The sequence below is a fragment of the Calidris pugnax genome, unplaced genomic scaffold (assembly GCF_001431845.1).
Source record: "Calidris pugnax isolate Ruff unplaced genomic scaffold, ASM143184v1 scaffold24, whole genome shotgun sequence".
NCBI lineage: Eukaryota > Metazoa > Chordata > Aves > Charadriiformes > Scolopacidae > Calidris > Calidris pugnax.
The window spans coordinates 24,519,078-24,536,091 of NW_015090922.1; the positions used below are offsets into that span (position 1 = coordinate 24,519,078).

At 44.7% G+C, this 17,014-nt stretch overlaps 1 protein-coding gene across 2 annotated transcripts in view; it reads right to left on the reverse strand.

Moving 5' to 3' along the window:
* Window positions 1-1,155: 1,155 nt before the first annotated feature.
* Window positions 1,156-17,014, reverse strand: part of GPR137B (G protein-coupled receptor 137B) — a 33,632-nt gene continuing 17,773 nt past the window's right edge. For both annotated transcript variants that reach the window (XM_014951244.1, XM_014951245.1), the window contains exons 4-8: window positions 13,390-13,612; window positions 9,458-9,607; window positions 7,273-7,401; window positions 3,281-3,405; window positions 1,156-1,768 (exon numbers count right to left, since the gene is read on the reverse strand). In XM_014951244.1, coding sequence (XP_014806730.1) covers window positions 1,657-1,768; window positions 3,281-3,405; window positions 7,273-7,401; window positions 9,458-9,607; window positions 13,390-13,612 — 739 coding nt within the window. In that variant the 3' untranslated portion in view covers window positions 1,156-1,656. The remainder of the gene's footprint in view (window positions 1,769-3,280; window positions 3,406-7,272; window positions 7,402-9,457; window positions 9,608-13,389; window positions 13,613-17,014) is intronic.

The window sequence follows — 17,014 nt, forward strand, 5'->3', positions numbered from 1 at the left end:
TTTTTTTGTTTTTAAGGTTTGGCTGATAGTTTAATTGGCTTTTTTTTTTCTTCAATGAGTGTGTGGGAAGAAGTGAAGGGACTAATGGAAGCTCTGGAAGGCAAACGAGTGGCAGGTGCTTCTGCCAGGGGCAAGGCTTCTGCTTTGATTTTTACCACAAAAGTCCCCAAACCCGAAACCCCTGTGGAAGTGTGGCACTGAGCTGCCCTGACCTCATGAGAGCTACTCCCCATCCTTTCTTTTAATCCCAAATGTATAGGAGGATCTTCTACTTTTTGTAATTCCTGAAGCTGAATATGAGGAAAACATCAAGTTTGTCCCCCATTTGGGGCTGCTGTAGTGCACCTCAAAACAGACAACTTCTATAGAAGGAAAGATGACTGTAAGAAAGACATTTTTCTCCTAGGGAAATGTGGATTGAATTACAGTGTTTGTTTCATGTGGGGGAGGAGAAAGAGATGCTGGGGGCACAGAGCTCTTCACAGCAGAGCACACCAGACAGTACTGGGCTCAATAAAAAGACCTGAAGTTGAGCTAGGGTTTCTGGTTGCCTTAGTAATCTCAAAAATAATTATTACTAATCTATGTGCAAATGTCACTTATTAGAATGGTATTTATCCACCACTTTTATCACAAACCACCACATTCATCCCTGAACATACAAGGCTGAAGCACGGCTTTGCTGACCTTCTGCTAGTTATGCAAAATTTATCCTCTGGGTCTACTTGAAGTTTTTCTGCTTTATGTATTTCTGGTTCTTGTCCTATTCCCAAACTTTATTAGGTTTTTAATAAATAAATATTTATATTATTACATGTATCCATCTCCCTGGCCAGGAATTTGATTTACTCTTCTGCATAACCTATCTAGCACTGATTGATGGAGATGATCCCGGAACTTCAATTTTTCAAACTTCAACATTTTCCAGCCTGTTTTGCAGTTCCCAATGTTCCAGCCAGAGCAGATGCCCATCTCTGCTCTTCTGAGACTGTCCCTCTCGCTGCTGAGAAGATTCCATTTTCTTACTCTCTCAGAAGGATGCAGTGTGTTTTGAGGTGGTAACCGGAGCAGAGATGACTCTTACCCCCCAGCCATCTCTCCGCACAGAGTAAGCAGTGATGATCCAGAGTCAATTGTGCTCCAAGACAGTAGCAATAACTTCAAAAGGCTGTATTTAATTGGGTTGATATTTTTCCCTTACAGGCTCTTATGTGTATGTAGGAATTGCTACTGCCATGCATTTGAACAACCCATTCATGTGTTTACAGTATATTCATCATAATCATGTATTTCTAACCTAATACACAGTGTAAAAATAAAAATACTTAGAAAATAATTATGCCATTTCACTTCATGAAATTTGCTCTTTTAAAATGAGCATTAAATGATTAAATTATACTCTCTAACAACTCTATTCAAAGCCAGAAATACCATGGCTTAGAACAAGGTATTAATTAGAACAGTTCAAAGTTTAAATCATTAGCTTATACTTCTCCTTGAACTATGAAAAGCTCGTGGCAAAGACAAGTTCTTCATTTCTCTGTGCATAGAAACACTTCTAAAAACCAAAAGGTGAAGAAAAATCGCTAAGCTTTGTTTTTTTCAGAACGTTTGTTTTAATATTGGAATGTCCTAGAGCGCTGTAGTTGATTGAAGTTATATGGGGCTTGGCCGGTCTGTGTCCAGTGTGGGATCCTGCTGGAGGGATCCTATGTAAGCCATGAAGCTGTTGTTCTGGTGGCCCCAGTCATAGTAGTCTGCTGAGAAACTGGAAAGGAAAACAGAAGAATCAGTGACTGGCAGGTTGGTTCTGCGGAACCTGGTTAGTGAACGTGGGCAAAATGCAACCACACAGGTGTAGTTCTCATGCTGAAGTGCAATATTAAAATAAAACCCCACCCGTGGGTTCAGGCAGCTATTTATTTTTCTGATCTGTCAATTATTTTGGCCCAAGTGTTCTCCACTCAGAGTTTCCTGATTTGTCTCGTTGACTAAAGGCTCTCCCGTTCCTGCTGCGCTCATCCAGAAGGTGTCTGGGAGCCCCAGGAGCAGTCCTGCTCCTGCACAGGCCTGTCCGGGGCTGAGCTTGGCCTCCTGTGCCCGTGCAGATGGGCTGGGTGCTGGGTCAGCTGCTCTGGCACATGGCCTCTCTCCCACCAGCCCTGTGAGCCAACGCACGTGGCCGGCGTGGTTTCCACTGGGACCTGTGCCCGTCATACTGGTGTGGCTGGTTCCCTCTGCCTCCAGCTGTGGGCTGGGTTCGGTTCAGTTGGTCCCTGGTGCACACCACCTCCAGCCTCCTGCCCGGGCTTAGTGACCGTGTGAAAGCGAAGGCAGGGTAGGATGGCTGGTAACCATAAACAGCCACTCTCCAGCTCTACTGAACCAGGGCTTGGGCTCGGAGACAGTGACTACACAACCCGAGCTCAATGAGTGACAAGAACCTGGGTAGGTTAGCCGTGGGTAGCAAGTTCACCTTCATTTTAAGAAGACTGATGACACTCATCTCCTACTCGCGTGCTGTAGGTACAGGAAGAAGCAGGAGCTCCTTTCAGGGCAGGAGAGTGTCCTGGCAGTGCCTTTCCTTCTCCTCGCTGGGTGCTGTCGTTCATGCTGGGAACTGCTCTCTCCTGGTAGGGAATCCTTACCCATAGCTCACAGTTACACACAGAAAAGAGGCTTTTTGAGCCATTTCTGGGCTGTGTGGGATCTGGATGGTTAGGTGGGTTCCCGTAAGCTTTCAGCAAGTGAGAATGCAAATTCCCCCATCATTTCAGGTAAAGCCCAAGACATTTAGCCACGTTGCAGGGCAACCTACGTTGAGAGGCTTCTCGCTACCACCATCGGTCACAAGCTGCTGCCTGCGCTGTCGAGCTTGTCCCTGCTCTCCCTGAAGGCTGGACACAGCTGTTTCTCTAGGTTGCCACGCTCACACACGAAAACTAGTAACTGACACTTGTTAGGCTACTCTTGGGAGAAACAGAGGGTGAAACATGCACCCCAAAGAGCCGGCCTGAGTTCTTCAGTGGCACTGCTGGTGCAGTTCTTACATCCCGGAATCCATTTCATTCTTGTGTCCTTGGCAGTCTCTGTGGGGCCCGTGGATCCCTACAGTCACTCAGTGCTGCCCTTCTACCTCAGCTTCCCCCTTCGCTTCCCCTCGCCCCCTGGAATTTATGGGACCATCGTAGCTAGACAATTCACGTTGTCTTCTGCAATGTGGGAGAGTTGGTCCTCCTCCAGTTTCTGTTACTGGAAGCAAGCAGTTCTTGTATCTCACCTGCCCTGTGCCCCCTGTGGTGCAATATTCCATGCCAGATCGTCATCACTGTCGTATCTGCGAGGGTTGTCAAAGAAGTAAGATCTGGGACTGAAGCCATGGCTTGGGACCATTCCTGCATTGGCCTGAGGGAAGGGAAACCACAGTCAGGACTTGCAACGGACAGATAAACTGCTTGGTGCCTGACTTCTAAAAGAAGTCACCGCAGACTTACCTCCTGGCTTCCAAAATAAAATAGGCAATGTTACATTTACTGTAGACACTAGACATCTTTCTGCATTTCCTGGTTTCCCCTGCCAGCACAGCAGTAGGCTACTGATCTTAAGGGCTTTTCCTTCCTTCTAGCCAACAGATACGACTCATTTCTGAAACCACCCTCCAGTATCCACTTAACCTGTGGGCTGAATTCCTCTCCATCCCGGACACCTTGTGCTTTTAGCCACTGACTTGCAGTGAGCACGGGGAAGCAGCCGAGGAGCTGGAGGATACGAAACACCCAAAGGGATTTGGTTTTACCTCCCACATTTGTAACCCTCCCCCCTGGTGCATTACCTCCCCTGCCTCAGGAACCCATCGTGCTGAGCCTTGGCACCCTGCTTAATGAAACCACAGCTGAAAAGCCCCTTAGGATCCCCTTGAGCAATTTCAGTGTCTGCCCTGCAGTGCTGTGAGGGTCAAATGCCAAGGAAAGGTCTTCTGATAAAACAGGGGAACGAGTGTACATGTAACTCCTTCATTTACAAAGCATTTTGCTTTTGTTTCCCTATGAATCAAAACAGAAAACACAGAAGATTCAAATGGCCAGTTTGATTCTGGAATCAGTGCAGAGGGACACCCAGGACCCAGCTGAGCCTCTTCCATGGATCCACTGCTTCTGTCCCCAGGGAATAGGGTTTCCTGCACCTGTGGATAAGCCAAGATGACATTTTCTCCTTGGCCTTAAGCAGGAGAGCAGTTTAATCTCCTTCTATTTTTTGGATGTTAAATAACTTTGACAAAGATGAACTAAAAATAGATGCGTCTCTTTCGTCTCCCTATTTCCAACATTTTCCTGGCTGAAGGAATGGAAGGCAAAGGACCAAGCACTGCAGTTGCCCTGTGTCAGCACCCAAGCACACACACTATAATCATCCATCAAGTGGAGCTTTACATTTGAACAGTGCTGGCCACAGACGATCTAATAAAACTTTTTGTTTCTGAAGTCCTAAATAAAATTTAAAACCAAAGCACAACTATTTCTTAAAAACATAGAGTCACTTAGGTTGGAAAGGTTGGAAAAGACCTTTGAGATCATAAAGTCCAACTGTTAACACAGCACTGCCAAGTCCACCACTAAATCATGTCCCCAAGTACCACAACTACAAGTCTTTTAAATACCCCCAGGGATGGTGACTCAACCACTTCCCTGGGCAGCCTGTTCCAATGCTTGATAAACCTTTCAGTGAAAGAATTTTTCCTAATATCCATCCTAAACCTCACCTGATGCAACTTGATGCTGTTTCCTCTTGCTCTATACACTTGTTACTTGGGAAAAGAGACTGACCCTCACCTTGCTATAACCTCCTTTCAGGTAGTTGTAGACAGTGATAAGGTCTCTCCTCAACCTCTTCTTCTCCAGGCAAAACAATCCCAGCTCCCTCAGCTGCTCCTCATAAGACTTGTGCTCTAGACCCTTCATTAACTTCGTTGCTCTTCTCTGGACCTGCTCCAGCACCTCAATGTCTTTCTTGTAGTGAGGGGCCCCCACTACAAGAACAACTCACATAAACACAGTATTCAAGGTGAGGCCTCACTAGTGCTGAGTACAGAGACACAAGCACCTCCCTACTCCTGCTGGCCACGCTATTTCTGATACAGGCCAGGATGCTGTTGGCCGCCTTGGCCACCTGGGCACACTGCTGGCTCATTCAGCTGTCTATCAATCAACATCCCCAGGTCCTCTTCTGCCGGGCAGCTCTACAGTCACTCTTCCTCAAGCCTGTGGTGCTGCATGGGGTTGTTGTGACCCAAAGACAGGACCTGGCACTTGGCCTTATTGAACCTCATCCCATTGGCCTCAGCTCATCCATCCAGCCTGTCCAGACGCCACTGCAAAGCCTTTCTACCCTCAAGCAGACCCAGACTGCCACCCAACCTGGTATCATCTGCAAACTTAATGAGGGTGCACTTGATCCCCTCATCCAGATCATTGGCAAAGATACTAAGATATTCTTGGGATTGTTCCTTATTAAAAATAAAGAATATTTTTTATTTTTACTAAATCAGAATTGTCGTGTAGAACTTTTAACTAAAAGAGGGTTTGTTTTAATTCTAACCCCATGCTTTCTGGCCAAGTATTTTCAACCACTGGATCATCTCATACTTAACTGCTGTTAACAGCTACAGCCTACTGCACACGTTCAAGTCCTGTGGCCCTTGGTCTCCCTCTTGTGGCATACTTGCACCGAAGTTCAGTTTTGCCTTGCTACTGAGTCTCCTCATTTTTTGTTTCTTTCTAACATTGTTGTTTTCCTGTTTTTCTCTTACCATGATACTGTTTAGCGTAAGTATAAATCTTTTGTAGAAAAAAAAATCCATATATGACCTATTCACTATGACAGATAATGCCTACCCTCAAAATGGTACCCATGAAAGCAGTGGTATCACTGCTGATGGTATCACTCTTCTGAACTGTATCTTTATGAAGTTGGAGATTGAAGGCTTTCTGTAAATCACAATGCAAAAAGGTAATGTTACATGTGTTACTGCAGCACTCTTTGATTTGTGAGAGTCTGCCTGTTTGACTCCATGGGAGCTCTTGTCTGAGTTGGATTCCAAGTCTTTATGTGATCAGCTTTTTGAAAGGGGAGATTATACCACATCCTGAATCTCTCCCACACTATCCAAACTTGGCCACCAGGTCTAGCCTTACTAACCTCGCTTTAAATAAAATTAGGTCTCTCTATGGTCACTTTTTAGAAGAGCAGCACCACTGAACTGTCCTTTAAAACATTTCTGCTCGTTGCGGTTGTCCTGGTTAACTCCTAAGCAGTAGTGGGGCTGAGATATTTTTTTTTTAGTGATGGACACTGGGGTCCATGGGGTTTCTTAGTCTGTTGTGAGGTATCACAGGTGAACAGTAAGAAGGGCTTTATACAGGTGAGGATTTGTTACTTCCTTGTTATCATTGTGCCTGAAATCTGCATGTGAGAATAAAAATCATCACCTTCTCTAAAAAGTTATTCTATTAATTGCTTCTCTTACTTGTGAATTTACCATTCACATCCTTCTCGGGGAAAACTGGCTGTGGTTTGGTTTGGTCTGGCCAACAGAAACAGAGACATTACCTTGGTAATCCTAGTGCAGGGCTGATATTCCCCATCTGCCTGTCAACCAGCATATCCTATGCTTTCCTGGACATACTGCCTACAGATATAAAAAGATGCTCATCCGTCTGTTAACTACCTAGATATTAAGGATACTTACAGGGAATTATCCTTACAACTCACACCTTAATCTCTCCTCTGCTGAAATAGCAAGCAAAAATGTCAGCGAGTGCTTATTATGGCTATTGGTCTTTGACGTGGAAACAGTCAATGGGCTGAAAGAACTCCATCTATTGTTTCCCACACACCATTGAACAGTTAGCACACAACCATTTTCACTGCTGTGTGATGAAAGATCCCAAGTCTGGATAACAAACTCTTTTTCTGCTGACTCCAATAGAGCACTGTATTATCTCAAAGGGAAGATGTCCCTAAATTTCCTGATTTTTACAATAAAATGCTTGAGAAACAGCTTGTCTAGCTTCTGGGTAAATATGATGAGTTTCTTTCATGAGAAGTTAGTATAAAGAAGTGGGAAGTTTGGGTTACTTTTGTTCTGCCCAAGGATGCGATGAAAAAGAGAAGTCAAAATGTAAAGAAGCAGAAACTCCTTCAGAAGCTGAGGCATCTGGACCTGCCTGGACATTACACTAACAAATACCAAATACACTAACAAATTCCACTTACAAGATCTTTTGTAGGGTTTCGGACACGGAAGAAATATACAACCAAGGAAGTAGGCAAGAGCTCCCAGACGAAAAGGATCACTCCAAACACTATGTAACCTGCATCTCCCAGCTGACATTTCAGATCTGCCTGTTGAAAAATCAAAGAGAAAAGCATTTAAAAATAAAGGTGGCAGCTCATTTAAAGGTGCAAGAGGCAACATGTCTTCTTATGAAGATCTATATTTAAGTGGCTGAAAAACTTGACAACATGGCAGAAATTCCATTCAGCAAAGCCAGATTAACCTGGCTAATGAATAAAGGCATACTAAAAAAATCAATATGCTGTCTTGCTAGGTACATGACTTCCCTTTCTTTCTACCTTTTCTCCTCCCTCTTCCACCTCCTATCTTTCTTCAGCACAATCAAAGCTTCATACAGAGTATCTTCCCAGATGAAGAGCCTGGTTAGCAAGTGGTCAAGTGATCAAATTCAGGTAATGAAAAACTACCTCTCCAGTCTTTTTCCAGATGGGAATAATAGGTAAAGGACCAATCAATGCCCAGGTCTTCAAGGGCGTTGCCAGCAATCTGACTTTTAAAAATTAAGGCTTGGATCCCTTCAAATTGGCACATGTTGTTAACTTGAATAATCATGCTGTTACTCCAGCATTAGCTTTGAACTTCTCTCTAGATTTCCCCTCCACCATTCACCACAGCTGCAGAGGGAAAATCCTGTCCTTTCATGTGTTTTGTATGGAAGAGAAAAGGGTAATGTTTCTGACAGGTGACCTGAGGCAGTACCACAGTACAAACATTGGGCTGTACTTTTAAAAGTGACTTTTGGTTCTGGTTACCAAATTGAGTACCTGCTCCTTAGTTCCAGGCCCTTTACATATGGTTCAAATCATTTGCCCCAAAATCCAGACAATCCTAATGTCACAAGTCAGATCAGATGTTCAAAAATCAGTAGTAGTGACCTAAGGCCTAAAGCATTCCAGTGAGCTTGCTATGAACAACCTCTGTCTTCTCTGGGGAAAACGGGACAACATATTCTGGCCATAAAGTTCCAGTCCCTGTTACTCCAGGGGACCCCCCGTGCAAGGGGTCAGCAGGAGCAACACTCCAGGCCCCAAGAACACGAGGGAAAATGTTTGATTCAGGAGAGGAGTCACAACCTAGTGCTCTCCTGCCTAAACTTGTGTGTTCTAATTGCACGGAGTGGCATCACTTACCTGTGCTCCTCTTCTCTGTACCACAGCAGGGCTGATGAGTGGTCCCTTGACAGACCCTACTCAACTAACTCTTAATGAGGTCCTCTGGGAAATCCTACCTTACTGTTTACCTACTTCATATTTACAGTTTTATCTGCTGCTCAACAGGAGATTTTTTAACAGCTCCAGGTTTGCTTGGCTACCCTGGCAATACAAGGCCCTTGCATGGCTGGGAACACTGCTTTTTATGACAAGTTAACGACAAGTGTCTGGGATTTTGAGGCCAAACAAAATCTACTTATGGTGCAGCCCCAGGCCTGCCATTTTGCCTGCCCTTGACAGAGCTGGAAAACTGCTGGGACCCAACCACATGCTTCAAAGCAGAGAAATGAGCTGGATGCTCAAATTTCATAAAATTCAACAAAGAATCCCCTGCTATTTCCTTTAGTGTTTTTATCACTGATAGTTTTCAATCTGAATTGTCACTTGCAATTTAAGATTGGGAAGAATCTTAGTCTTATCCTTAAACTGTGGAAGTTATAACAATAATGACAGGACTAAGGTACATAACTCTGCAGCCCTGGATGGCAGTGGGAGATTTGATGACGACTTCAGAACCAATAATTTCAGTGGAATCAAGTACTGTTCTTCTGATTCACAAAGTACAGTACATTCTTTCTAATGGACAAAACACCTGTCTTTTTTAATAAAAGGCTTTTTTTTTAACAATAAAATAAAGGTAAATAAAAGACTTTTTTAAAAAAATTATTTGGCTAGTGTTTACTTATTTCTTTTAGCACTAAGGGGTTTTTTTCCTCCTTATGCTGAAATTACAAGAAATTTGTACTCCTGGAACAAAACAACCTTGTTGCATTGACTAAAAGAAAAAAAACATAGGATTTTAATATATTAATTCCTTTTGTCACAGCATTTTGGAAATCAGCCATCACATACAGAATGAGTTTTTCTCATCAGCAAATATTTTCATACTTGCCTGATCTGATACGTTGTACCAATCGTAATCAAAAGAGTTGACTTTCTTGGTTTGGGAAAACGATAAGATGAACAAGTTGTAACAGGCTCGTGAGGTATAAAGTAGTATAACAGTCACTCCTATACTTGTCACCTGACAGACAGATGAGCCCTGGAAGAGATTTAAACACAGGTTATTATTTGTAAGGGAGGTTGACAAGAACTTCATTGATTTGCTTGGACTTCGAGGGTTGTCATGCTACTCTGCCTAATGCAACTGACATTTTTTCTTTCCTTCTTTGATCAGTATATCCTATACCATGTATATTCCTGTACTTTATTAGTATGGTGGTTTCCAGGAAATGGTAGTGGTTCCAGCCCTTACCAAGATGGGCTGTGACTAATTCCTATGACTTTCTGTACGAGTGCTATTTTCAGCAATGCAAGCACATAAGAACTACACTCAGTATCAGACCGACCAAGGGAATTCAGCCTTCGGCTGTGCGTTAGCTAGAGAGCATCCTGCAGCAGATGCTGGCTGGCCAGCATGATGCAACCTTGCATCTTTTTACAACTGCTTGCTGTGCATCTATTTCCTAAGCACAGAGCGGATCGGAACAGTCAGCAGTTAAAGGCAGCACAGACAGGAACAGAACATCCTGCCTTACCTAATGTCAACACAGAGGAGACAAAGTGGAAGCATGGCCTAGGGGCAGAGTGACCACGGCAGGGCAGCCTGTAAGTGGGAGCTGGGGCACAAGGGGAGGAATGAGACTACAGACTGTGAAATCACAACAGTTCCTAAGCCCCAGAGAGAAAAATGGAGAGAGCAGGGGAAAGAGCCTAATCCAACATAAGGAATAAGTGACCTGACCACTAATAAGGAATTAATAAGGACCTAAGGAATAAGCCCGACCACTGTGTAAGGTGGGAAGGGTCACTGAGGGGGGCTGAGATATCAGCACAGGAATTGTGGCAGCAAGAGAGGAAGGAATCCAGGAGCCATGGCTACAGGGATCAGTGTGGGTCTGATCACAGAAGCAGGCAGATGTACAAAAATAGGACTGAGTGGCTTTGAAGGAAGCTCAAAGTAAATTCTGTGCAGCTGGCTCCGGAACAGTGCTTTGCATGGCCAAAGGAGGCACGATAGGTTAAAGCTCTCTGCTTTTAGAGAAGCGAGATACCTGCAGTCATTTGCTTCACTAGCCCTGCCCTCTCCCTCTCCTGGCTGAGACCCACACCATGAGGATGGGCTCCTCTCATCTATGTGAGAGAGAGGGGGACACACACCCCCTATTCCTTCTACTCACTCACTCTGCTTCCAGGTTTGCAGCTAAGGAGCAGAGGTCCGAAGCGCGGTGGCAGGTAGAGCACAGACATAACAGAACGGGTAGGGAAGTATCAGGGAAAGTCACCAAGTCACCATGTCCCAAACCCCTGGCCTTCAGGAGGCTACCTGGGCCCCTCTGCTGCTCACCCACACTGGTGGCTTTTGTCCCTGTGGCTCTGTCAATCCATCTCCTCAATCTGCACTCCCTGGTGAGCGTCACTAAAGAGGAGCTTGGGGACTGTCAGAAAAGCTTGCCCAAAACTAGCTTGGTTTCCCAGCAACATAATACTGATTCATAGGACAATCAGGTCTAGGAGTACTACAAAATCTCCAGTACAGTCAGCCTCTCTGACTGAATTCCTGCTTACAACACAGTGGAACTACCACCATCCACTGGGCCGCAACCCGCAGCCATGTCAGGAGTGAGCCCAGAGCCTGCTGCTACACAGGAATTGAAGCCAGAGACACAGACGGCAGCGGTGAGAGCTGTGGCAAGACCAGCAAGCAGGAAATGCCACAAAGAGGAAACATTTGCTAGGCACTTCTCTATTCTCCTTCAGTGCTAGCAAGTCTGTGATGCTGTCATGGAAACGGAGGGTGAGAGAGCAGAGAGAAGCTGCTGACTGGCACATACCGTGTCCCAGCTCAGCGGCACTCACAGACTGGGGATAGCAGAACTGAAGAGGAGAATGGGGTCACTATTCCCCCATATAGGTTTCCCTACACAGCTGTCATTCTTTAATAAGTTAGCAGTTAAATATGCTGCAGATTTAACAAACTTCAATCCCACCAAATACAAAAAAGGGGGTAAAAGCGTCCTGGCTTTGCTGCCAGCCAAATTTACTGAGTGGACTGGGGAAGGGAGAGTGCAGCAGTAGAAGTAAAGCCAGAGGAACCCTTTCTCAGTCCCGGGCCTCTACAGAAGAGAGGGGGAGCCCTGATTTGGAGCATGTCCCATTACAAGGGCTTCTGGCCAGCAGAGAACTGGCCTGAGTAGGCACCTAAGGCAGGGCTGGACACCTCCTTGTGCTGTTGCCGCCTCGGTGCAGCGCACCAGCACGGTCCCCTGTGTGGCTGTGTTTTCACACGTGGTCAGAAGTTACGTGCCAGCAGACGGGAGATGCAAATCAAAGGCTGCTGGTACTGATGCCTATCTGCACGCACCGCAGAGCACCCCGTATCTCCAACACTGCTTCTATCATACCACTGCACAGAATGGATTTTTCCTCTTTAGCTAGTTTTTTCAGCACAACAGTAGCAGATTAAACCAGGATGTTTTTTCACTGCCAGCTCCAGCCATCTGTATCCCTAAGTATGTGCAGTCAAATCCTACTGGAAATCCCCAGAGGAACTCCCATTTCAGGTCAGCAGAATGGAGCAAAGCACTCTTTAATTCTCATTTCCACGCTCCAACTTTCACCAGCTGAGCGTTCTGTCCTTTCCTGTCTGCAATAATGTTAGAGTTTGTTTGGTTTTTGTGAAATAGCTTGAAGTAAAGAAGATCAAGTTTCCTGCAGGAGGAGGAAACGGAACAAAGTAATCTACCAAAGCCTCCCTTAGGTTAACACTGCTTTGTTACAGAGATTTATGCTTCTGTGATTTGCAGCAGTAGGAAAACTTTTCTTACTAGTAAAAATAATCCACAGTCCATGCCCTTTGGTCAGCAAGTGACAGGCTTGAAAGAAGCAAAACAAACTAAGCTGTGTTTTTAAATCTTCTAGTCAGCCCTGAACTTTCAGTCGTTGTTCAGTATGGCCAGATTTGAGTAAACAGGAAAAGCACTACTTTCATCTGATTAAGTAAATGGAGAGAGGAATTTTATTATAAGATTTTCTAAATAGTAGCTGAAACTTACATTTTTGAAAGGTTTCCTGTGGTAAAGTTAACGTGCTATTAGTTAAACTTATAATTTATTTTAAGATTTTAATGATCTACTGCAGACACAGGGAACTTTGAAAGCCCTATTTCATTATTATAATAAGTACAAAACACCTTCCCTGATTTTATAATAAACACTGCAGGCTTATGTGAATGTGTCCAAATCTGAAAACCTAACAGCATTTCTTTAAAGAACATTTTGTACAGTAGTACGAGAGACATTTTTCCCCTTCTCCCCACTTGGCTGAATTTATAATGCATTAAGTCCTTTAAAACACATTCTCATTATCAATAGGGCAGTATGCAAATATATAAAGCAAGATTCCTATTCCTCTGTCTGGCTTATCTTCAGCATGCTGCTACCTTAAACATTTAACTTAACCAGTCAATAATTTAACAAGCTGAAGGATTCCAAAGTGTAGACCACTTCTGTGTAGCAGTCCTGAAATGAAATAGTCTTCAGATGGGGATCTGAAGAACGCAGAAAAAAAGCTGTGAGAAAATCCAGCCAGTAAGTTCTGTAAACGCTGCCTCAAAAATATATTTTGGGGTCACTGCTGTTAGCCAAAAACATCCTTGCTAGCACTTAGTATTTAATTCATATATTGAGCAGTTTGGCCAGCCAAGTGCAAGCTGTGAAGTTTAAGGCCTCCAGCTCCCAGGGGTTCTAAGGAACTGCGTGGCTTTGCCTTGCACTACCTTTGTCTCTCAAAAGGTACTTGAAAAGAACTGAAAATGTACCTTACCTTGGACTCCAAGTAAATGTTGGCTAAAGACATCTTGGAAATCTTATACAGGCAGATGGAGAGTGAAACAGCGCACAGCACAAACAACGTGTCATTAATTGCCACCCGGACAGAGACAATGACTTTTCTTTCAGAATTCTGTGTCCTCACCAATACTGCACATGTTAAATTCACCAAGAGGAAGAGGAGACTTATGAAAAGAGAAGCCAGGTAGAGGGGCAACCTGGGAGAGTGAGGAGAAAACAGTTTTAGCGACATTGTTCAGCAAGTGTCTGTCATGAGATGGAAGTTGCACTGAGCAATGAAAGCTGCGTGTGTTGGGCTGCCACAGCTGACAGAGCCACCAGCCGCCCCAGCCCAAATCAAAGCGCTCCAGATTGCTGCAGAGATTAACTTAGCTCATTTCAAACCTGTTTTCACAGTTACACAACAAGCTGTAAGTAAAGAAACTAATGTCAAGCAGGAAAACATGGAAGACTGTTCGCAGTAGAAATACAACAGAACAGTTCTTAAAAACTACTTAAAATACCTGTGTACTTTCTTAGAGCGTGCACTTCATGTACAGCACAAACCCTCTGACTGCTCACTGGCAGGAGAAACCTCACAAAAGGTTGAGTTGCCTGGAATGGACCGGGTTTGACCGTGGTTTTACTATACCACCACTGCCATGTGAAGCGTCACTGACTGCTTGTCTGATGTTTGCCATCAGATTTCATATTAAATTGAGGAAGTATCTAATCGTAGGAAAAAATCTCTGAGTTACTGGTTCCCCAGCATCTTTCTCTGTCTCTTTTCCTAAATAACTTGGTCATGGCAACCTCTTGAAAGAAACATCAAGAAATTTAAACATGTATATTGATTCCGGGTTGGCATTTTGCCATCTATGCCAGGCAAAAGGTTCATTTGCACAACCACAGGAGCAGAGCTGGAACAGGAATGTGACAGACAGAAGCTGGACTGAATTTCCCCATCTGTTCTTTCCCCACCTACCCAGCACTGATATCTGCAATGTAAGTATACCACATACTCAAGGAAAGCTGCTTCTAATTTCTCTTTACTCCTACACACAGCTGCAGAGCTTTTCACTTATTAAAAAAAAAAAAAACAAAAAACAAAAAACTCCACACCTTTTCATTTCAGGTGTTTGCGTACTTCATTATTGTTGCGGACCAAGGCAATTACTTACAAGGGTCATAATCTGCAGTCACTGAACAAGAGGTTTTGGGCACAACTTTTAATACCTGCTGGGAACTTTGAATTTGGCTGACAACAGACATCCAGGCTGTCCCTGAGGAATCAAATTCTGATTGTTTAAAAATACCTCACCTAGTGGTGGTCTTTTTCTCTCACACATTCATATCCTTTTGGGACAGCTACAAAGCTGAAGCATAGTTGGCTTTTTTTCAGGGAGCAAAAAGGAAGCGGTATCACAGGATCACAGAACAGTAGGGTTAGAAGGGACCTTTGGAGATCATCTAGTCCAACAGCCCTGCCAAAGCAGAGTCACCTAGAGTAGGCTGGAGACAGGAACACATTCAGGCAGGTTTTGAATATCTCCAAAGAAGGGGATCCCCCAACCTCTCTGGGCAGCCTGTTCCAGTGCTCTGGCACCTTCAAAGTAAAGAAACTTTTCCTTATGTTCAGATGGAATTTCCTGTATTCTAGTTTGTGCCCGTTGCCTCTTGTCCTGCCGCTGGGCACCACTGAAAAGAGTCTGGTCCCAACCTCTTGACACCTGTCTTTTAGATATTTATAAGTATTGATGAGATCCCCTCTCAGCCTTCTTTTCTCCAGATTAAACAGCCTCCAGGTCTCTCAGCCTTTCCTCATAAGAGAGATGCTCCATTCCTTTTACCATCTTCATAGCCCTCCACTGGACTCTCCCCAGTAGTTCCTTGTCTTTCTTGAACTGGGGAGCCCAGAACTGGATACAGTACGCCCAATGTGGCCTCACTAGGGCAGAGTAGAAGGGGAGGATGACCTCCCTCCATCTGCTGGCCACGCTCTTTTTAATGCACCCCTGGACACCACTGGCCTTCTTGGCCACAAGAGCACATTGCTGGCTCACGGTCCTCTGCAAAGCTGCTTTCCCTAACCTGTACTGGTGCATGGGGTTATTCCTCCATAATACCCCGTAAGGGTATACCTTTGAGACCTTTTAATTGTGGAACAGGGAGAACTGAAAGCCTAGAAGTCCCTGCTTGTGAATCAACCCTTATTTCCAACTATATCAGGCAGTGAGTGAGGATGCTGTCTTTTCCTTGCCAGTCATGGAAATTCTCTCTCAGGGGGAAGATTGTGCTCATCCTTAACCTTCCAGGGCAGGGCTCTGTTTTTAGGATAAGCAGCAAGAGGTAGTTCCTTTAAGCCTCAGTCTACTGGTGGAAGGACTGCAGTCCTGAAGCTCTTCTTCCACATAGCTTCCTCTGGAGAATGCAGTTCCCATTTGTAGTGGTGGTACATTTACAGCTTTTATTAATATCTCAAAAGTCTTTAAGTGACAGTCATGTGTCTTCCTTTCCTTCCCCTCCCAAAGCCTAATAGTCTTATCTCTGCTCCTCCACTGTAGTGCAGGTAAAATATTCTTCTGGGGTTTAGGCTTACAAGGGAAGGTGTGCTCTTACATGCTGCCTGCTTGTGGGACAGTAAGTACATGTTCTCTTTTTGCTCAGCTTAGTCAAAGAGACCTTCTGCTTCAGCACAGACTGCATGCCCTTGATGCTGGCTTGCAACCAGCAAGCCCTAGAGGCTTCCAGGCCAAGCTCCTCCTTGATGGAGTTTAACAAAAAAAAAGCACTGTCACGCTCTCATGCCCACATACTCCTGTGCGAGACAGGGTGAGCTGTCATGGCCAGCCCGCTGTGCAGCTCTCCACATAATGATGTTCCATCCCCCTTATTAACATGATGTGGCTGGGAAAACGGCTGCCTGTTTTGACAATAGAAGCATTGTTGCTGAACTTCTGAATAAGCACTGGTGGAGATGCAGACTATGTGTCTCAGGGCAGTTTTAGGGTCCCTGCAGCTGCAGAAAGCATTCCTAACTCACTTAAAGGCAGAATCAACTGCCTTTGAGTCTACAGCCTGCAAGGCACCTACATGGCATGAATAAGCATGTGGGGGTTTTTAGAAAATAGAAAAGCAGGGCAAGAGAGGTGCTTCCACATTGCACCAGGGACTGTTCAGAAGCCTACTGTGCCTAATCCCCATTTTGGGGCTAGTCCCTTAAAAGGAACTGCGTGTAATCTGGTTTAGCCAGGGAAGGCACGTGCCTTCTGGGTATTCTGTTCTTTCTGTGTCAGGCTGGATGCATCCCTAACATTTTCTTTGAGCTTAAAATCAAACTTCAGATGAGTACAGTGGGTTTTGCCTTGTTCAACAGGGAAGTCTGCCTGAAACTACTGCATTTTGTATGTGGTTTCCTCAGAAACCATACAGTGTCTGAGGCTTGTGTGTAACAAGGCATGCACATGCAGCACAGCAAGCCTCATGCAAACCCAGGCAGTGACTGTAAGAAATCCCCAAGCCCAGGGAGACGTGCAGAAGAACTGTTTAAATACGAAGTTGGGCTGGCACAGGCTTTGCCTTGAGCTCTTTTGCAACCATGGCTAACATCACTGAAGGTG